Source organism: Stegodyphus dumicola, chromosome 5 (assembly GCF_044657685.1).
Source record: "Stegodyphus dumicola isolate Sdum_Otavi_A_Nest chromosome 5, ASM4465768v1".
Lineage (NCBI taxonomy): Eukaryota > Metazoa > Arthropoda > Arachnida > Araneae > Eresidae > Stegodyphus > Stegodyphus dumicola.
This window is the reverse complement of record NC_140772.1, coordinates 186763957-186787585: the sequence shown is the minus strand read 5'-3', so window position 1 is coordinate 186787585 and position 23629 is coordinate 186763957. Positions and strand designations below refer to the sequence as shown.

Sequence of the window (23629 nt, the reverse complement as noted above, 5' to 3'; positions counted from 1 at the left end):
TTCTGAATAGCATAAAAGTGTGTTGCATGAGTATTTCAGAATTTAATAAGCATGTTTCAGTCCCCAGCAAATAATAGCTATGCTGTGACGTATATCAAGGCATCTTAAGGTACTAGAAAAGAATACCTTTGATCGGGTATCGAAAGTACGAGAAAAATTAAATTTTGAACCAAATTACATCAACATCAGCCAAAATGGCATTTCAATTTAATACGGCTCAGCTTCTAGGAGAAAAACTTCCCCTTAGCAATGCATTAATGACCATGATTTGAATGATTCTTTAAAAAAGTAATATTACAGTATTCTTAGGGCTTTTAAAAAGCATGAATAAGAATAACATATATGAAATAAATATTTCATTTATTATGAACATTATTTATAAGTAAAATATTTCATTTATTATCAATTTCATTTATTTATAAGTAAAATATTTCATTTATTATGAACTTCGTAATTATAAACAAAATTAATTTTACATTAAACATATCAATATATAAGCAATTTTCTTTGTTTCAAGCTTCTTCTCTCTTCTTAGAATATTATTCCGAAGTATTTGCGCATAAACCGGCTCCAAAATACCAAATAGCTTTTGGTTGACATCTTAAGCCAAGTTTACATGGGCAGTGCACACTTCCTAAACTGTGGCATAGCTCTCCAACATCTCCTAAAGGTATGCATCTCCCTAGATAAACGTAAAAATTACATTTCTAAAACAGCAAATATGAATATGTGAAAATTAATGAGCCAAAATACAAATGTAGCGATTTATAAATGATGAGTTTGAAGATGTAGCAATTAATGCATGATGAGAATTCCGCAGAAGTTTAGTGATCTAATTAAACATTTGAATGAAAATATTATTCCTGTTAAGACATATTTCTATTTTACAGTATATTTGAAACTGTTTTGTTTTTGTTACATTATATTTGTTGATAATATTGAGACTTAAAATGCTTAAGTCTTAATATTATCAACAAATTGAATCGATTTCAAAATGACCTATGACAAACACACAGCTCTTTTTTCAGCTTTTATTTCGAAAAAAATTCCACTTTTATCCTGATTTTATAAATTTAACCATTTTGATTACGTACTTTATTTTCATTTACATTTTATTAAAATTATAAATTTACTACAACCTGAAAGGGAAAACATTGAATAATATGCATCATATTGTTAATTTCTTTTACTTTTTTATTTCATCTCAATTTAAAAAATAATAACAAAGTTTAATATTAATAGAAACAAAATTAGTTTATTCCTTTTACTGTACGAAAATATAAAAAATAATTTATTTATTTTTCAAGCAGAAAATACAAAAACATGACTAAGGGTTTACTCTTAAATTCTGTGCAAGTAAAAACTAATGCTGTTTTCTATTTAAAAAATTGGTCCTATTATTAGGCCAATAAAAAGTAGCTTTAATACTTAATTTCGTCAACAAAATGGGTTTCTTAGTTGAAAATTATGCACCCATGCATTCCTATGTGAAATCTCTTTCTTTTTCTATTCCCTACCTCCCCACCAAATATTGATGATGAATTCTGAATCACCCTGTATATTCACTTTCGGTACTGCCGGAATGCAATAAAAAAGAAGAGGTGCACAACTAGATATTATAGCAGTCACATACACAAAATTTCAACGTTCTATGCCTAATCGTTTATGAGTTATGCGAAAAACATACATACGTACAGACGTAAAGGGAAAAAAAAATCCATTTTAAATTTATTTTACAATCTAATTTGTAAAAAAGAATTCTTTATTCTCTCCGTACGTGCAGATGACATGCAAAAAAAATGTCAAAATAGATTAGGCAACCATCAAAATGGATATTTCTGTTTAAATATGATACCTGAAGTGATTCGCGATTACAGTGTTTCCTTTACTTCGTACAAGGAAGTAAAAATGCCCTGACTTTTAAGTTTAAAAGCGTACTAAATACTCAGAAAACTGATCTATCAAAACTATGTCATAAATTATACTTAATACCTGTATTATTAAAAAAAATAAAACTTTTTTTTCCATTGGCTGGCACTTATGCTTGGTCACTTCTAAGGCCAGAATAAGACTGGTATCTGTAGATGTGATTGTAGAAGGAATGTAAGTGTACGAGGGATTTTCGGCGATTTGTTTGCTCGCATTCCATCATGATATTCGCCGTGTCTCTCGCAAAATTTGGATAAATTTTATATGATATTTATCCAAAATTTATCCGATATTTATCCAAATCGGGTAAAATGACAGCCATAATGGAATGAGATGAAGAATTTGTGGCCACTTTATTGTGGGAGCACCTAATAGGCAGGCCACCGTTACCTCCTATGATGGGACGGACAATTACAGCCTTGCTTTCTCCGGTTTTCGAACCCGGGCCTTTGGGTACCATTGTAGGCTACACCTTATCCACTATACCCTTTGAGCGATAATAATTAAATTAATAAAACGTAGGAAAATATATAATGTAAATCTAATTTTCCTTTTTTCTGCTAACCATTGAAATTATTAACCTATACATGATGGGTTTTTTTAAAGAAATGCAATTATTTTAGCTTCCAATATAATTTCTGGTAAAACACTTTAGCAAGCGATACTGAGTAAAACAGGCCCACCAGCGGCCGAGCGGTAAAGTCGCTGAACACTGGTAGTTCGGTCCGAGGTTCGAATCCCGCGAACGGGCTGGCTGCATGGGCGTTTTCGTGGTTTTCCCCGTGTGTAACGTGTATACGAGCCAGTTTCCCTTAGAGAGTCCTCCACGAAAGGCATCCCTCCCCTTAGGCAGATAGCCCTCGTGTGCTTTGCCATAATTAAATACACCAACACCAACACCTGAGTAAAACAAGTCTCAGAACTGCCAGTTTGCTAAACCGCACTGATAACAAACGCGATCGAAACGTAACGCAATATAACACAACGCGAAAAACACAAGAGCGAAAACACAAGGAAACACAACTGACGTTTCTAATGTCAAAACTGCGAAAAAAAGTAAGGGAAAATATACAGGGAAATTCTTTAAGGATTACTACATGTCTCTGACCCTGGCTGACCGCGAAGATGCATATTTAAAAAAAGATGACTCACTTCCTTTAAAATAACAATAGATAAATGATCTAAGTTCAGGAATATGTAATGGGGGGAAAAAAATTTTCACTTGAATAGGAAGACATTTAACGAAGGACAGTTTTATTTGCGGTGAACAATGAGATCATGTTTTGTAATGTTCTCACAAGAGTAAATCTGATTCTTTCCTAAGCAAATAATGTCTAAGTGACATAGTTTATGTAGATCTAAGAGTTATTTATTTGAAATATTCTGAGTATTAGTGGCTGCTTACTTGAGTGTTGAAATATTTAGTAAAAAAATAGAAAGAAAGGATTGTTGCTGTGCATTAAAAGGAACTACCATATTTGTATTATGTTAGAATAAATCTATCGAAGTAAAAAAAGAAGGTTGAATCGGAAACTGCTTTTTTCGGCGATGTGTTATGTGTTTTGTATTTAGTCTACATTTAACCCTTTGACCGATACAGGTTTTCTCTGAGAAAGCCTAAATTTCCCGAAACTGTTATGAAAAAGATATACTTTACTGATTTTACTGCCAAATTGTTATAGTGGTATTTTATACCTGGATTCATATAATTTTAATATAGTGCCTTAATTTCTTGGACATATTTCAAGAAGCACATATATATGTGGGGATTTTAAACGATGAACAAATTAATTAACGAAAGACATTTTAATTAGACAAACGATTATTACATAAATTTAACATTTAAGAGAATTAAACAAGTAATGATTCGTCAAAGTTCTTTTTGAACAGAAGCAGCGTCTCTGCTTTCACGTCAATCGTCTATCATCTCAAAACGGTAATTCCCCTAATTTTTGCTTGGCGCCTTCGCAGCTCGTAGAGAGAATGACGTCACGGCATCTGGTTTTCATCATAGCTCCAAGCGATCGGCACTACATTTCGGCCATCCGAGGGTGGACTGGCCCTCCAGGACACTGCAAAATACAAACAAAAAGAAAACAAACAAAGCAACAAGCAAGAATATACAATAACAGAAATAAGTGTTCGTGAAAAATTTTAAGGTGCCGTCCATTTCTTGAGGAATTCGGAACATGTGGTGGTGCATATGGGACCCTCATGGCATCCTTCCTTTATTACGTCATAGGTGTTGCCACCCTTAACTTTCGTGATCTTATAAGGTCCGAAATACTTCGCTCTTAATTTTAAGTGTGGTCCGAATTGAGTCCTTTTGATTGCCACTAAGTCACCAACTTTGTACGGCTGTGCTTGTCTTCTTTTGGCATTATATGTCTTTTCATTTTCCTGTTGGACTTGGAAAATTTGCCTCATGGCTTGCTTTCGTAATTCTTCTCTTTGAGACTCGAATTGAGATTGAAACTCACTTTCTATCAGTTCTTTGAGCTGATCGGTGCCCTTACTGTTCATTGTAGTACCGAAGAGTAATTCGAACGGAGTGGTGTTAATGCTTCTTTGATATGTTGAGTTAAGCGTCCTCTGAACTTCGTGTGTGTGTTTATACCATTCGGTTGGTTTTTTTAAGGACAGTTTCGCTAATACTGATATAATGACTTGGTTGATTCGTTCGACTTGTCCATTTGCTCTCGGCAGGCCTGTGGTGATTAGATGATGTTTAATATCTTCTTTAGCACAGTAGTCAGAAAACTCACTGGATGTGAAAGCCGTTCCTCTATCAGAAATGATCTGACAAGGGCTTCCAAAAATGGCCTTCTGATTCTCTAACTTCGCTATCACCTCGGCTGAGGTCGTAGATTTTGTTGGATAAATCCAAGTAAATTTAGTAAAGGCGTCGACCACTACTAATAGGTGCTTGTAGTTTTTATGGGTACTTTCCAGAGGACCCAAGTGATCTATATGATAAGTATGCAACGGAATGTCCTCCTTGAATCGCGGATGTAAAAATCCTTCCTTTTTCCCAGCTTTACGATTTATTAAGATGCAATGAACACAATTCGCGATAACATTTTCTATCTTCTGCCGAAGTTTGGGAATGAAATAGTATTCATCCAGGTGTTTCTCTGTATGTTTGATACCGGTGTGCCCTTTCTCGTGAGCATCTTTTATGACTTCAGTCTGCATACTTTCCGGTACGACTATCAATTCTTTACCGTCAATAAACTTGTATATTTCTATTACAATAATTTTCATAACTTGAGGTTTTCAATAATTCCTTAATGGTTTTTATTTCAGTGTCATTTTCTTGAGCAAGTTTTAATTTAGGTAAGATATTTTCAATAGAAATGCATAAGACGTTTACAGGAGCTCTACTTAGAGCATCTACATGTGGCATTCTAACACCTTTACGATGCTCTATAACATAATCGAATTCTTGTAACAACAGAGCCCAACGAGCAACACGCGTCGCTAAATCTCTTTTTTCCATCGTCCGTTGAAATGCTGAACAGTCCGTCACTATCTTAAATGAAATTCCCAAAAGGTAAACACGGAACCTTTTCAGTACTTCTACGATTGCGAGGACCTCCAACTCGTAACTTGAGTACTTTTTCTCTGCATCAGAGGTTTTCCTACTCATAAAATAAGTGGGGTGAAAACTGCTATCACCTGGGGGTTTATGCATTAGAATCGCCCCATATCCTTCTATACTGGCGTCTGTGTGTAGTTCGGTTTCATAATTAGGGTTATAAATTGCAAGTACAGGCTTCTCAGCTAGCGCTGATTTCAAACGATTGAATGCGATCTTTTGCTCTTCACCGAATTCGAACTTATTACCCTTTTTTAGCAGGTCGCTAAGTGGCTTGGCAATTATAGAGTATTTATTAATAAATTTTCTGAAATACCCTGTCAGCCCAAGAAAACTTTGGATCTGTTTTAAATTAGATGGTTCAGGGAAATTTATAACAGCTTGCGTCTTCAAGGTGGATGGGAAAATTTTACCCTCTTCTATGACATGACCTAAAAAGTCAATTCGTTTCTTTAAGAATTGCGATTTTTTAAAATTTATTTCCAATCCGTATTCACTCGCTAGATTTAAAACTTGACTCAGCCTCTCGATTCCCTCTTCGTATGAGGCGGACAAAATGATGATATCGTCCATGTACGTCAAAACGATGCCATCGTTAACTAACGGTCGGAAAATAATATTTATGAATCTCTGGAATACAACTGGTGAGTTACAGAGTCCAAACGGCACTTTCAAAAACTGGTACTGTCCTTCATGCGTAACAAATTATGTGTACTTCCGACTTTCCTTTTCGACGTCCACGTGAAAAAAACCATTTTTGAGATCAATAGTGCTGAAAATACGTGCTTCTTGAAGGCGGTCTAGGATATCATCAATCAGGGGAAGGGGAAATCTATCCTTTACGACAACTTTGTTTAAACGACGATAATCAACGCAAACTCTTGGTGTCCCGTCTTTCTTTTTAACGATGACCAACGGGCTGGAATATTCCGAAGAACTCTGTTCTATAATTCCTGACTTTAGCCATTCGGATATTTGGGTTTCAACAATTTTCTTTTCCGCAAACGGTAATCTACGCGGTTGATGCGATACTGGTTCGTTATATTTAACGAAAATTTTTAACTGTATGTCCGTAGATTTGGTCTTACATGGCATATAGTTCGAAACTAACTGTTGAACAGTCTCCTTAATGTAGTTTGGAACACTAGGTGCAATGTTTATTTCTTCTTCGTTACTAGCTAGGTCAACAGGTAAAACAGATACAATATTTACTTTCTCTACACTCTGTGACTTACTTTTTATGGTAACCCCATTTTCATTTATTAATATTTCACCTTTTAATATTACGTTTAAGCCTAAAATGGCTTCATGTGTCATTACATTGTTGTCTACAACACAAATATCTGCAGTACACTGGAAATCATTAATTTTAATATTACCTTTAAAGAAACCTAGAGGTTTTACTTGACATTTACCGAACCCACTCAGCGTTGAACTTACGGGCACGAGGCCTTCGATATTCAGTTTATCAAAAGTCGATCTACATAACAAAGTAGTTTGACTTCCTGTGTCTATTAACGCGGTTACATATACATCATTAATTTTTACTTCTTTGGTCAACTTCGAGACTACATCAACATTCACGGTTGATACTTCTGGTTTCGAATTCGTATTTGAGCATTCGAAACTTCGGTGCCCAAATTCTTTACATTTAAAACACTTGACTCCCTTATCTTTATGAACACATTGTTTGGAAATATGACCGCTTTCACCGCAGCTGAAACAGGTTGTATTGCGTTTAATTTCAGGAATTGTTCCTCGACTATCGGTTACGTTACGCTTTGTTTGGTTAACAGAATTTTTTGTGTCATATTTATGTCTAGATTCAATTTTTTGTTTACTTTCAAATTTTGTTTTAGACGTTCGCGACTTTTCTTCATCATCACATATCTGTTGATAAAGCTTCAACTTGTTCTTAAAATCAGTTAATGTTTGTGACCCATACAAGCAAGATTTTTTAAACGCGGAGCCTGGTATACCATCTATAACATATCGTATTAAAGCAACATCTTCAATTTGACCATTTTTAGCAATTCTTTTCATATTTAAAAAAAACTCATCAAATGTTTCATTGCCCTTCATTTTTTGTTTTGATAATAACTCATGCAGTTCGGCCGAATTGCAGCTGCACCGGAATTCATCAAGAATAGCATTCTTAAAAATTTGCCACGAGTTCAACTTTGGTTCACTAAGAACAAATAGTTTTGCTTTGCCTGTCATCAGGCGTTTAGCAAAAATCAGTTTTTGTAAATCATTTAACTGAAGAATGGTAGCTGCATCTTCAAAACTTTCGACCCAACTACTGACATTTTCGTGGCTTTGGCCATCAAATTGAGCAACAAAAGATTTGATGTCTTCAATAGTAACATTTATACTACAGTTATGAAATACATTCGACTTGTTTTCAATTGTACTAAGAATATTATCATTAGCACATTGGGAAGGAAGTTGTCTCACTGTGGCACCAGAATTGTTTCTTAGTTTCGTTTCATCTTGAACATTATCATCTACTTCATTTTTATCCCCACCATCCACACCCTCTAAATCACTTTCGTTTTCACTGTCTTCTAAAATTACATTATTTTTAAGCAATTCTAAATTATTCAGATAAGAAACAATTCGGGTTGCTAAGTCATCTTGTGCGCCAGAGCTATCAATGCATAAAACATTGGCAATGGAAATTAATTCATAAGCCTGAAAATCTTGTTTGATTTTTTCGAGTTTTTCATTAAGTTCTTTACTATTCTCTTCTAAAGAGAAACCACTAAATTGTCTTAACCTTTTTCGATTATTTCTGTCGCCCACATCGTTAAATATTATTTTGTGTAATAATTTTATATTATGCGCTTTTTCACTTTTCAGGACATCTTCCATTCCCGGCACATCAATTAGAAACATAGTTAATAAAATTGAGAAAATCACTCACTTCATATAATGGTAATCCACGATGTTCCTGGCTCTATAATCCGGAAACAGAAACGAAACAAATTACTCCCATACCATCCAATGGATCACAAATGGTGTCGACAAAAGGCGAGTAGAAACAGTTTATGTCCGATGGATTTTTGGCCACAATTCACGTCTTGACACTTGACATCCAGTATTATTAAAATTAATTCCAGTCCTTAATAGAGCCGCACACTATTTACTCACTATTACGCAGTTCAGGTAAATCAGCATACATTCCTAGGAGCTTGATGAGGTTTTTGTTCGAAACATAGTTGATTATACATCGCAAAACAGTCCAGCACAGCAACAGTTATTCTTCAAAACCGGTAGTAATCCAGGAAAGCAGGTAAAACTACAGTTCATTCGAGTGCTTAATTGCTATCCCACTTCTGAGAAAATTTTTGTGGGGATTTTGCACGATGAACAAATTAATTAACGAAAGACATTTTAATTAGACAAACGATTATTACATAAATTTAACATTTAAGAGAATTAAACAAGTAATGATTCGTCAAAGTTCTTTTTGAACAGAAGCAGCGTCTCTGCTTTCACGTCAATCGTCTATCATCTCAAAACGGTAATTCCCCTAATTTTTGCTTGGCGCCTTCGCAGCTCGTAGAGAGAATGACGTCACGGCATCTGGTTTTCATCACAGCTCCAAGCGATCGGCACTACATATATGAATCCATCATATATATATATGAATATATATAAATAACATCATATATTGAAATCCGACATTCTGTAGAATGCCTAGGCATTGTATATAATGCCTAAAACTAGCCGACAATGTATGAAGCGATTCATATTTCACACATTTCCTAGGCATTCTATAGAATGTCAAATGACAAACCGGCAAAATATGAAATACATTCCGGATTCGTTTCGAAGAACCGAAACTTCTTGTCAGAAGTTAGTAAATGATATACAAAAACCAAAATAACTACAGTCTTATCTACCATACGAAAAGCTCTCTCCAGTTAGTCTGTAGCTGTCTGTTGCCATAGAAACGAGAATTGACCCATTTTCCGTAGGGGTGTCTTACAGATTTACTTTTCAGTTTGCCATCTTGACGCATTTAAAGATGAATTGGCAACCCCTGGTCCGTCCCTATTTGAAATATACTAGCCCTGTTGCTATAGCGACCACCGCCCGCCGAATATTGTGGCGGGAGCTGTTCTCGTAGACAGACAGTAAAGGAAACACGTAACTACTGCCGCTGAATCGCTAGGATGAGATATTTGTAGAAAACAAAAGTGTATTCATTTACCATGTTAAAGAATCCGTTACTGCTATACAGTGTTACATCTCGGACGCTGAGTTATTTGCCGTATTTCATGAAAACTCATTTGAGTATTGCCAACACCTTCTTAAACACAAGCCTCCCTACTGAAGGCTCGTAGCTTAGTGACGTCACAAACTGTTGGCCTTCTCGATGGGGTGCGAAAAATCGCCCCTAAACCAAGGCCATCAAGATGGCATTAGCAAGTTAGGGGAATTTCGTCCTTGATCGTGAGAAGGCGCGTGAACCAAATCTCCTTAATTTGATATTGATATTTTTTTTTCGATTTCAATCATGCCTTTAAAGTGCTGTGTGCCGTTATGCCGAGAAAATTATTGTGACGGTTCTAAAGTATCAGTATATAGATTTCCTGAGCAACAAGATGTATTACATAGATGGTTAAAATCGAAACCGCGAGAAAATTTTGCCATTTCGAAGTATACTCGGGTAAGTTAAGCCTAACTTGAAATTGAAATTTATTAAGGTATTTGCTTCTACATTTAAAAGAATGGATACGTTAATATTAAGGAATTTCATTTTTATAGAATACATTGTGTATAATATTGTGTAATTACGTATCGATTAGTATAATTATGTATCGAATTGTATGGTTAATAATTATGTATCGAATTGTATGCTAAATATTTACTTACTTTTTTAAATATCCAATTTTTTTACTTTTTGATTAATTTTATAACTTGGAACTTTTAACTTCATACGTATATGGCAGCAAATGAAATTATTTAGCTCAATATTTAATATATTTTGGCATTAAAGTTTTCTAAAGAAACTGTGAAGGCAATAAATATGCTTATGGTTTTTTAAATTGTAATATAAAGTGCACAGTTTTGCGTAAAACAAGAAATAATTTAAATTCCTAATGCATGAAAATTCAAATATTATTAAAACTTATGTCACTAAGAATCCTTTTCTTCCCCCCTTCCCGAGTGGGAGACAAACACACATATGCTTGCTATTACCTGTTTTGTTAAAATATAAATTGCTTTACTAGAAATCCTACTTTTATTACTTTAAAATTAGTAATTAGGTAATTATAGTAATCTGAGTGAGCTTTCATCATGTCTAAAAAGTGTTAAGATACCTGATGATTTAACAGTTGTGATTAAAGAAAATATTATATTTTTTCTCCATATAAGCACAGAATTTGCTCCTTTTATTTCTGCATCAGTCGTTATCCATGATTATCTGCAAGTGGAAGCATATTTTAGAGATATTCCATTAACAAAAATTAGTAACCGTGAATTCTCTTTAAAAATTAATGATGTGCATAATCTCTGTTCATTGCTTAAAGAAGTTGCAAAAATTAAAGGTGATAATAATGAAAACAGCTTTAAAATTTTCTTATTCGTAACTCAAGGCCTTCGTGAATTAGAAAAAAATGTCCCTGAACATAAAAAGAAAATAGTTCAGTTTATATTTGGGCAGCTGACATTACTCGTTTCGCATAAAAATAATAATAGGTATAGTTCTGATCTGTTAATATTATCAAGTTTGATGTTTTCAGTTTCTCCACATTGCTATAAATTTTTAAGAAACAGTGCATATGTTACTTTGCCACATCCTTCTACATTGAAAAGATTGTGTTCTGAATATAATGTTGATCTCAAGTGGAGCAAACTCCTGAAAATTTCCTGAATTATGCTAAGGAAAAAAATCCGCTTTTTAGACGAAAACGATAATATGTCACTTTAATGGTTGACGAAATTCACATTAAGCCATTCTTAGATTTCAAAGGTGAAAATATAATAGGAATGTAACAAAATATAATTGTGAAAACGCTGCTAATTTTGCTTCTGTTTTTATGCTGCAGAATATTAGGTCTTCATATAAGGATGTTATAAGTATTGTCCCAGTCAATCATTATCAGCATAATTTTTGCATGGATATATTGTGAAAATAATAAAAGGTTTAGAAAATTTAGGTTTTTCATGTAATATGTGTGCTTATAAATCAACCCTGCTAAAATTAAAAAACTTATATAATATCCTTAAAAATATAATTATAAATTACTTATATAATATTATATCCTTAAAAATATTTCCACACATCCTTCTTATATATTTTTTATGCAGTTAAGTGACTTGTATATTATTAGTATGGAGAGAGATTCCAACATTACCTCAAGTCCTTATCAAAAGTCAACCAGTACTTTAAAGCATTGTTTTAACTGTAAACATACAATATAAGATCACACAAAAATGAGTAATGTATAATATATTTTGTGCAAAGGAAAATTTATCCAATATTATATCCGCGAATGAATTGAAAATATATATTTTCAATATATATCAAGTAAAAAAAGAAAAAGAATACCCTCCTATTAGTAAAGCTTTAAAAACATATATAGTTTAAAGGCAGGTAGTAGGTGACCAACGGCGATAGTCAGCCGCCAGTTTGTGACTTCACGATCTCGTAGTTGGGCTTCTGTTTAAGAAGGTGTTGGTATTGCACAGGAACGACGTGACAGAATGTCGAAAAAACGTTCAACCAATTACAAAAATGTTACACGTAATGATATTGAACTGTAACAACCACCTTTGTGAGCCCTGCCAGAAAAAACAAAAAGGTATTAAAAAAGGCACTCATGTGAAACTTATGATTGTTTCTGAATTTAACTTCCGTTTTCAGGGAGATCTTACGGATTCCCAGACTCAGCAAGATAGAAAATTCAAATTTATTACGCTGCATCAAGATCATCTCATTACCTTTTTTTTTTTTTTTTTTTTTTTTTTTACATATTTCGAAGAACAGTTCTTTAATGGCACTCTTTCATTAATTTTCAAAATAACATTTGTATTTGAGAGGAATGAACGTCTTTTAAATAATAGCCTTATCAAAATCTTTTTTTTTCATATTTTGCCTAAAGAGCATTTGTCATTCTATAGAATGCTTAGGTATTATATACAATGCCTAGGGAAAGTATGTAATAATTCTCATATTTCATACTTTGCCTAAAATCGTCCGGTATTATATAAAATGCCTAGGCATTCTACAGAATGCCGGCGTTTCATACTTTGCCGGTAACATATATGCTTATTAAAGATGTTGTCGTGAACATCATTGTGAATTTAAGAGAAAATAATGAGCGGTTTGTTAAAAATTTAGATCAGATGAAAGATCTTTTAATATATAGCATTTTAATACTATTCAGCACAGTGTAATAGGTTCATTTTACAATATGCAACATCCACAAAAATGATCGTTACAACGCAGTTCGATCATCCATCTTTTTTAACAACAATCTCTCTCGTTGCCATTCCGTAACAGAGAAACTTACCTCTCATGGAGTTCGATAGTGGCGCGACATTCTCCCCACCTTGAGTTTGGGGATACAAACTCAAAACAGTAATATAATGATAATACATACATACGATTTTGAAATAATAATAACGTACATAATAATAATAGAAATATTTCAAAATATTAGAATGCAAATAGAAATCAATATTTTAGAGTTCAAACACAGAAAGTTCAAAAGTTTGTTTAGAAGTTTATATATCCAGTCTTTTAACTGGTTTTATTTTTCGTCCTGAGCGAGACACGCGAACAGTTTCATTAGAGTCAGTATTAAGCTCAGGATTTTCAGCTACCACTTCCGGAACCTTCTGAGGTTCCGATACGACTTGCTCGTAATTTGGGGTCAATTCCAAAGGATACAGTCGTTGGATTGGTCTTAATATGTTTCCCTTTTCAGTTCGCAGTTTCACAAGTCTGATGATTCCATCTTTTCCTGGAAAGAGTTCCAGTACCCTCCCTAGCAGCCAATGGAGCCTTTTTTTATCATCTGTACCAATTAACACTATGTCACCTACATTTATTTTATCTTCTCTTTTGTTAACTGAAGAACGAAGGAAACCCAGATACTCCCTTTTAAACCTTCGTTTTAGATTTTCACGAACCTTTTGAATATGTCTCCATCTCAAAACAATATTAGTCTTTTCAATTTGATCCAAATCAGGAACATCATTTAATGGAATGTCCTGAAGAAACATTGAGGGGGTCAAGGTCTTCAGATCTTGTTCCTCGGATATGTAAGTTAACGGTCTGCTGTTCATGATAGATTCGCATTCACAGACGAGAGTCTGCAACTCCTCGTAAGACAAACAGGAGCGTCCAAGATTTTTTCTCAAAAGATCTTTCAAAATCCCAATCAAGCGTTCCCAGAAGCCTCCCCACCATGGAGAGGAGGGTGGGTTAAACTTCCAACGAATTTCGTTGACTCTAAATTCACTTTCAATTGTAGTCCAATCTAATTGTTTCAGAGCATTATTTAGTTCCTGTAAAATTAGTACCATTGTCTGAATGCATCACAGAAATTCGTCCTCTTCTGGCTATAAACCTACGCATAGCTTGTATGAAGTCGTTGGTACTCAGTGAAGGTATTAGCTCAAGATGGACAGCTCTAAATACGGCGCAAGTAAAAAGTACTATCCACACCTTTTGTTTAGATTTAGTCAACAGAGGTCCAGCTATATCTACACCTGATACTTGAAAAACTGCTGCTACTTCTGTTCGGTCTTTTGGAAGAGGCGGAAAAGGTACCTCAAGATGTTTTACCATTTGCCTTTTACATGTTAAGCATTCTTTGATAACACTCCGGACAGTTCTTTTCCCTTTCACTATCCAAAATCTTTCCCGTAAAATAGTCAGTAGAGTTAATGTCCCAGCATGCTTGTTAGCAATATGTTCTTGGGCTATAAATCTTCTCACTGCCAGGTGTTTCGATGGTAGAATTATTGGAGAAATAAAATCTTTCGATTCTTCCTCATTTATCAATCTGGACTTCAATCGTAAAATTCCTTCTTCATCTTCAAATATTAGAAGACCTTTCAAATTTTTTCGTGTTTCTTCATTAGAGTAATATTCCTTTTGTATTACACGGAAAATAGTCCTTTGTGCATTTAACAATTCTTCATTTTGAAGTTCCTTACATTTTCTTAAGTCCTTGGCCTTTGGTTGAAAACGCAGTATCCAAGCCATAACCCTAATCATCTTTGAAAATCTAGAGAATCTTCTGGCTAAATGTAATGGAATTGACTCTAGCTCTGTGTTACTAGCAGAGATGACTGACTTTCGTTTCTCTATCTCTACTTTTTTTTCGTTAATATTTACAGCTGACTTTGGCCACTGCTCCTTCGGATTCTTCAACCAGGCTGGCCCTTGCCACCACTTGCGTTTCTGAAGTTGCCTAGGTCCACAACCTCTTGACAAAATGTCTGCTGTATTCTGGTCAGTTGAAATATGGAACCAATTTTCCGAAATTGTCAATTTTCTAATTTCACTTATTCTGTTTGTAACGAATACCGACCACTGTTCTCGACGAGTTATCCACACAAGAACTGTGGAAGAATCTGTCCAAAAGTAAGTCTTGATGTTGGGAAGTTTTAGAGCTTGCTTCACAGAACTAAACAGCCTAGCACCTATGGTAGCAGCCATTAGTTCAAGTCGTGGTATAGTAATAGTCTTCGTTGGAGTTATTCGTGATTTGGCTTGAAGTAATTGAACAGTCACTGAACCCATACTGGATTCACTTCTTAAGAAAATGCATGCCGCATAAGCTGTCTTGCTGGCATCGACAAAAGTATGGATACTTAAATTGGATTCCTTCATCACACCTAACCATCTTGGAATTTTTATATTTTTGAGGTATTTCAGTTGTTTTGCCCATTTTAAAAAATTCTTCTTTATTTCATCATTCACTTCACCATCCCATGATTCTTTGCTCTTCCAAGCGACCTGCAGCAAAATCTTAGGCTGAATCATAACAGGTGCAAGGAAACCTATGGGATCAAATACTCGACTAACTAGTGAAAGCATTTTATTTTTAGTTACTTTTTCTCTTTCATCAAATTTCAAAAATTCGGTGTCTATTTCCAAGGTATCTAAATCTTTGTCCCAAACCAGTCCTAATACCGGTGATGTTTTACTTTCTGAAAATGCAGGAATGCCAAAACTTTCCCATCCTCTGAGATCAAACATTCCTTCTTTCATTACATTAGTTGCAGATTCGATGAATATTTCTAGTTCGTCATTATTTTGTACACTAGTTACGCAATTATCGACATAAAAACTATCTTGTAATTTTTTAAGAAATTCTTCAGAATATTTTTCTTTCCACGTTTCTTTGGATAAATGATGGTCAATAACCGCCATCAGCAAAAATGGACTACAAGTAATGCCAAATACCGCACGGGTGTGACGAAATGTCTTCACTCTACCATCATCACCATACCAAAGAAATCGTAAAAAATCTCGATCTCTTTCATTTAGAGATATCTGTAAAAAAGCTCGTCTGATGTCTGAAATCACACCAATTTCATGTAAGCGAAATCTTGCTAGAATAGACGGAATAGTTTCAATCAAATTAATTCCAGTCTCTAAGCAATCATTTAGAGATGGCTGATTAGAAAGCTTTGCCGAAGCATCAAAAACGGGTCTAATTTTCATGGAAGATAGTGAGGACGTTTCCTTAATGACTGGACGATGTGGGAGGTAATGAACAACGGGTAAAGACAACTCCTTTTGGGGAACTTCTTCAATCACTCCCTCCTGCAGCCATTCATTAAAGACTTCATGATACCTTTCACGATATCCGATTTTTTCCAACTTCTTCGTAGTAGATTCGAGTCTTTTCAAAGATAGGTCATAATTGTCAGGTAAGACTGCATGCTCAATCTTCCAAGGCATATCAACCTCGTATCTACCATTTTTTAATTGACGAACTGTTTCTTGGAAATGAACCATAATAGCTCTTCTTGACTCTTCTTTAGTTTTTTGTTCAACAGGATCTCGGATACCCAATAATTCTAAGTCCCACAACGATGAAATAGGCAGGTCTTCTTGAGATAACATAGAAACTATAGTCATATTTACATTGTGCTGATGTTCGGATTGAGGTACTTTACCCATCAAAGTCCAACCCAGTTTTGTTTCTATAGCCACTAAACCTGTTCTTAGTTCTTCTCGTTTGCTAGTAAATAACTTCCCTGCAACGTCTGCCCCTAACAGTACTTCAATAGGGCCTGGATTCCCTTGGGTATCAGTTAAGCGTATTCCCTTATTTCCTAATTCGCAAATCCAAGAACCGTATCTTATGCTTGAAATATCATTACAAATAACATCATGGTCTACAGCATCTAATTTACACGAATATTTACCATCAAGGCTACTCAAATAAATCTTGTAACATTGATGTTTATAAATTTCAGTTTTCTTTCCACCAAATAAAGAGTGACTAAATTCTTCCTCCCATTGCAAGTCAAAACCCATTTCTTCTGCAGTAGACTTTAAAACATAACTTTTTGAGCTACCCGTATCAATCATTAATCTAACTTTACGCCTTTTATTCTTACCCTCTATGTTCACAACTAGGGTCTGAAGGAAAACTTCATTCGTAGCACGCGAATGCAAAGAATCGATTGTTTTCTCTTTTTTCTCATCATTTTCCTGGTTATGCATTTCACTAGACTTATTACATTCAAGACTAGGACAAAAAAATTTCAAATGCCTTTTTGAACAAATCTGACACTTAACACTTGATCGACACTGGTTACTGAGGTGACCTTTAACCAAGCATATTCTGCATAAACCTTTCTTTTTTACCGCAGACATTTTTTCATCTAACGGAATATAAAACGCCTTTTTACAATTACGCGTTTCATGATCTTTTAAACAAAACGAATAAGAAGGTATTGCTTCATGATTCATCAAATCCGACGCGGAAGGAATATTTTGGCTAGTTGTCAAGTGCTTACGATCAGACTTAGAAAAAATATCCGCTCTGCTTAATTTTATTTTTTCTTCTGACTGAACTTCGCTTTTCAGAAATTCAATTATTGCATCAAGACTCGAAATGTTTCGTTCAGATTCAGTAATTTTTCTTTGTCTTTCAAACGATCGCAATACGTGAATAGGAATAGCACTTTCCACAAGAGGATATAAAATTGTTCCACACTGATCAGTCGTTACACCAAGACTGCTCAGGGCTCTAAGTTGTGTTGAAAGTTTGTTATACAAACTACTCAAAGAATCCTGCTTCCTTTTCGCTGCGTTATCCAAAACAAGTTTTATTAACTCTCGAACATAAAAATCAATTAAAAGTTCTTTACGCCCATATCTCTCAGTAAGGCTTTCTATAGCCAAAGGATAATTTTCGTTCGTCACCGGAAAAGATTCTACAATATCTCTAGCTTCTGATTTAATTTTTGTTGACTGTATCAAATAATGGAATTTGTCTGCATTCGTTAAGTTATTATTTTCATGTATGTTTTTAAACTGATTCCAAAACGTAAGCCAATTTTTTAAATCACCGGCGAACTTATAAAGTTCTACTTTCGGTAGGCGTTGGCACAAAGTTTTACATGTATTTTCATCAAAAACTAATTTCTGACTACTCTCTGACGATGTATTTTGGATTTCGTTTAATTTACTCTTAATATTATCGAGAAATCGTTCCGATTTTAACTGTATCCTAACAGCCTTCTCTCGATAGTCCTCTGTTATTTCAAATTCTGTTTCGAATTCTTTATCATCAGTTATAGTATCTAAATAAGCACTGTGCGTCAATTCTAATGTTTCTGCCTTTTTCTTGAACAAATAAAAACACATTTCTGCTTCTTCATAATCAACATTATCATCATTTAAAAGATCATCTAGTCTTTTATATGCTTTAGTAAAAGCTGAACGTTGCGCAGTTTTGTTTCTTTTCATCACTTCCATTTTGTCTTAAGTTTAAAATATTCAGATAAAAATTAGGCAAGAAAAGTATTTTAAACTTCAGTAAAACAATAATCAATAACTTCAAAACGGAAGTATAAGGTAATCAACTTACCCTATCTATTCTTTCATCCGACATGTTTCCAACAAACACGCCCACCCGGGGGCGCCAGAAATATCGTGAACATCATTGTGAATTTAAGAGAAAATAATGAGCGGTTTGTTAAAAATTTAGATCAGATGAAAGATCTTTTAATATATAGCATTTTAATACTATTCAGCACAGTGTAATAGGTTCATTTTACAATACGCAACATCCACAAAAATGATCGTTACAACGCAGTTCGATCATCCATCTTTTTTAACAACAATCTCTCTCGTTGCCATTCCGTAACAGAGAAACTTACCTCTCATGGAGTTCGATAGTGGCGCGACAGATGTCGCGAAACGTACTGTAGGCCGTACATTAACGGCCTTGCCGGTCAGAGGAATTAAACTCAACGTTTACATTACGAAAAAGTGTTCAAATCTATCAATTAAATTTATGCATAGCATTATCTTATTGATCCGAACAAAGAATGAATGTGTATGTGTGTGTGTGAAGGATTTAAGAACAAATCGAAGAATAATAAATCTTAAAACAAAATTGTCAAAGAAATTTAAGTGTGAATTTTCAATCAAAATTTAGATTTAAAATCAAATTTGTCAAACAAGCATGCTTTAACACCCTGAGAATATCTCAACGTAATTCTTAAGTCTAAAAAGATTTTATTGTTAGTCGAATATGACCAAAAAATGGGTAATATCTTGTTTTTTTCCCTCTTAACATTATAGAACATTTGATAAAAACAACGTAATTTTAAAAAGCTTTTATACAGCTTTTTAATTGATACATTTAATCAAAAGAAGTAGAGGAAACTACTAAAGAAAGAAAATCATTACCTCAGAACACGCAGAAGAATTTTACTTCCTAATCAGCCAATGAAAGAAATTACATGGCACATCACTTTTATTTTAAAGCTTTTTAACCGATATCCAATGACGTAAGATTGTTTCAGTTCATATGTGTTTGATTTAATAATTTGATCTCCTGTTTGATTTCTAATTCTAAGTTCCTGATTGATTTAATAATTTGATCTTGTTATTTCTTAAAACCCTGAGTCCGCTAACATCGACTGGTTAAAATTTCGATTTAAAAAACTCTCGTTGTTAATAATCGTTCGATAAGAAAATCGACTGTTTTAAAAATGCCAGAAATAGTAAACTTATATTTAGAATTTCGTAAAATGTTCAAGTGGAAATGTTTTTGAGATTCAGTAATAACTAATTTGATCATTAAGCAGGTATGTGGGAGAAATCTGAAACTTCAGATTACAGTTTAACACCAAAAAACTTTTACCAACAATTAATTTAAAAGCTTTAATTAAAAATTTTTATAAACTATAAAATTAAACAGAAATTGCAGTTTGATGTGGTATGTAAATTTCAATTTAGTGCCTAAAACAATTATAAGCTAAGCAATTATGATAAGCCTAATAATTTTTAAAAAGTACCCTAGAAATCAAAGGCATAGGTCATAAAATCTTACTGAACACTCCACAAGTCACTGAGTGGTTAAAACCGTTGAATATTGGTAGTTTAATCCCCTGCGAACGAGCTGGCTTCAGGATTGATTTCCGTCATGTAAACGACCCAGTTTTTCCTTTAGTAGGAAAAAATTCTATAATATTATTTCATTGCAAATTATGTCATATGGAGAACTGGGCACTCAATTAATAAAGAAAAGACTTATTTCCTTGAGATTATGTACCTGTGCATTCATTTCAGAGGAGTCATATGGAGTCATATATATAAATTATGTCATATGGAGAACTGGGCACTCAATTAATAAAGAAAAGACTTATTTCCTTGAGATTATGTACCTGTGCATTCATTTCAGAGGATTGCTTGTTCAAGAGGTTTGCAACAAACATTTCTTGCAAGTGATAGAATTTCTTACGGTACCAAAACGCGAAATCCGCGAATGAAAACAGCCTTCAAGACGTTTAAAAAGTTTTTATGTCAAATTTAAAAAAAAAAAATAAACAGAAAAATCTGAAAGCTTTCAGATTTTATACTACCAACAATGTGGCGGAGGTTTTTTTTTTTTTTTTTTTTTTTTTTTTTTTTTTCCTCCATTTATACATACATACACGTTTCGAGAGCATTTAGGCAAACGTCCCTTTGGAGCTAAAAAAATAACTTTAGAATTTAGATAGACTTACGCGCCGGAGATAAAAATATTTTATTCCGCACAGAGTGTTGCCACTGCTCGCATTAGAATCTTTGAATTTCGTAATCAAAATTCGTTAAAGTTTTAAAAAAATATGAAATAGATAATAAAACAAATTCGAAATTCAAGATTCAGGCTTCCAGGTGCCCATATTCGTATGGAGGACTACATTATTCAAATTTGATGGTTCTAAGTTTTTTCACAATGAGAGAAAAATAAATACATTCATGCATATTCTTTATTTAATTTCTTTAAATTTAATAGAGATAATATTTGGTGGCAACAATCTGAAAAGTGATGCAGCCGTTTATAGTGATCCGACTGAAAATGCCATTTCGAGACTAATAGCCATTTCTGGGATAACTTCTCTTTGAGCTAATAATTAAAATACTGCAAAATATTATACTGTCATCGTAACAACATAACAAAAACTAAGCATTTTCGATGAAAATTTCAAGAAAATCTGCAGTATAGGATAACGCAAAAATTAATTTTAATATTTGACTGAAACAAACTGAAGTTCTATTTAGTTAGAACTGCGAAATAAAAAGTGGAAACATTCCGCTAAGAACTTTTGTCATTGAATGTATGTCTTTGTTTCGCAGTTTATTTAAATAATTGACTAGTAATCCTGAAAAAAACTTACAGTAGTAATATTTTTTTTTTTTTTTATTTAAAACTTCCAGCTTTATATGATTGGCCCCCTTGTTAATCAGATGCAAAATTCTATGATGTCGAAATGTCCCAATTAATTCGAATCGATTGCATTTAATTTGCAAAAATTTCTTTTGCATAGATTAATTATGGATCACGATAAGCTACTGATTGTTCTAATTCAAGCACTTTGCAATCTTTACTCGGAAGTCATTCAAAGTTCATCGTGATGATATTGCAGTTGTTCTTCCTTTTTCCCAATTGCTGTCTGTTCTAGTATAATAGTAGTAACTTTCCGCTTGATATTCAGAGCTACATCCCGTTTAGAAATGGTAACGGAAGTAAACGAGATAGGCTGTTTCTAAACAAAGTTCGATATGTAAAAAATAAACGAAGAGCTCTGACAGTATTCTCACTGGATTTGGTTGAGAAAACTAAAGACATTACATTATTAGTAAATGGGGTTTCCTATTCTTCTCCGGATCACTTACGTAAAAGCAAGCTTTGCGTCATCTGACCTAGTGACCGATTTCAGAAGATGATGTCAGTGGTTCTATACGAGATTCGAGTTGCGTTTTAAAACATTTTCGCGGAAAAAAAATCTCAACAGGCATTGAAAGGCATTATTGAAGAAAAAGATAATGAGGCTACTAGTGAAAGGGTAAATGAGCAGTGCATAACCTTGGATTGCCATACTCTTTGGCATTATGGATATTTATTATATGCTGAACTCTTCTGTTAGTTTATTTATTCATATATGACATCAATATGGTTTCTAGCTAGATAAAATTTTGGCTTTTTTTACTGCTGAATATAGTTAATATAACAAAAAAATTCTTGTATAAATACATATAACGTTTTCATAGTATTAAAATTTGTAGAAAGATATTCATGCATTTTCCTCTCTTTGATGAGAACTTGAATCCTTTACCTTTAAACAGCCGAAAACGGTCCAGTATAAAGAATCCTCAAAAAGATACTACGAAACCACATGGGGGGGGGGGAAAGAGTACACTTTGATCATGCACAGAAATCGAAGATAGAGGTTTAGAATATTAAGTTGGCATTGTAACATGATGATATAATTTAAAAAGTGTACTGAAAACTACGCTTAAAAATAAGATATTGGAAGTAAAACATTGAGAGTACCATATTCCTAATTAATGGTTAAGTAAATCTGCATTAAAATACTATCTACAAACCACTTTCGATCCTCTAAATTGCTTAGATCTATACAAGGAAAGATTATTACATAAGATGTAAAATTTTATATATGTCGTATTAAAATTTCGACATGTTTATTTTATGATTCTGCATTAGAATCAAATTATCAAAAGTTCTGCCACGGCACCGGTTAAACACATGTTTTCTCTTTTTGTCATCAGATGGCGATACTGTTGCGAAAACAGAATGAAAACTTCTCACTCTCAGTTCTCTCAGTTTCTCCTTCACTCTCAGTTGCGTGTCCTGTTTGCAATACTTTATTTCAATATTCGAAGCTGATGGCCATGACCTTCTTCAAAAAGACACAGTTAACGAAGAAATGAAATCACAATGAGCTAATATTCTTTCTTTTCAATCTTAATGACTTACGGAGTGAATAAGTGTCTCGTGTTTAGAAATTTGGCCTTCTTGAAATGATTAATTATATACTATCTTTATTTGTGCTTGTATTAAAGTTTAAAATTTTCTTGCTTTTCATTTTATTGTTCTTGTTAACTTGTTAGTTAACTATATTATCGGAAATTTATAAAATTTGACGAATGATTTACAGACTAAAGAACAAAAATGGATATATACTTGCATTTTATATTGGTGAGCAATTCGAATCCATGCACTTTAGTTTTAGTTAAATTCAGTGGTTGCTTTAAATACTTGATGATTCGCTGTTGCAATAGCTGTTTTCTGTTGTACTTCAGCAATATTTATTCTATAGCATTCATATTAAAACAATATGGCAGCAGGACACTAAAAAATGGATTTCTATATGATTTCTTATGAGCTACACATCATATTAGCAGTTTCCATTAAAAATGTTTGTTCCTTCTTTATTTTAAATTCGATGTTCAGTTATTAAGATTATTAGTCCAAAGGGGCTTTGTCCATGAAGGACTATTATTTTCCAGCATACAGCCCTACCTTATTGTTTTGCGATTTTGCGTTGAAATGGCTGAATCACTTTTCAGATCGTTGCCACCAAATACTATCG

General features: G+C 33.7%; 1 protein-coding gene across 1 annotated transcript in view; it reads right to left on the bottom strand.

Moving 5' to 3' along the window:
- Nucleotides 1–348: 348 nt before the first annotated feature.
- LOC146997365 (uncharacterized) overlaps nucleotides 349–23629 on the bottom strand; it is a 73296-nt gene continuing 50015 nt past the window's right edge. Inside the window, exon 5 of the mRNA XM_085817467.1 lies at nucleotides 349–682. Within this exon, the coding sequence (XP_085673593.1) occupies nucleotides 540–682 (143 nt within the window). The 3' untranslated portion in view covers nucleotides 349–539. The remainder of the gene's footprint in view (nucleotides 683–23629) is intronic.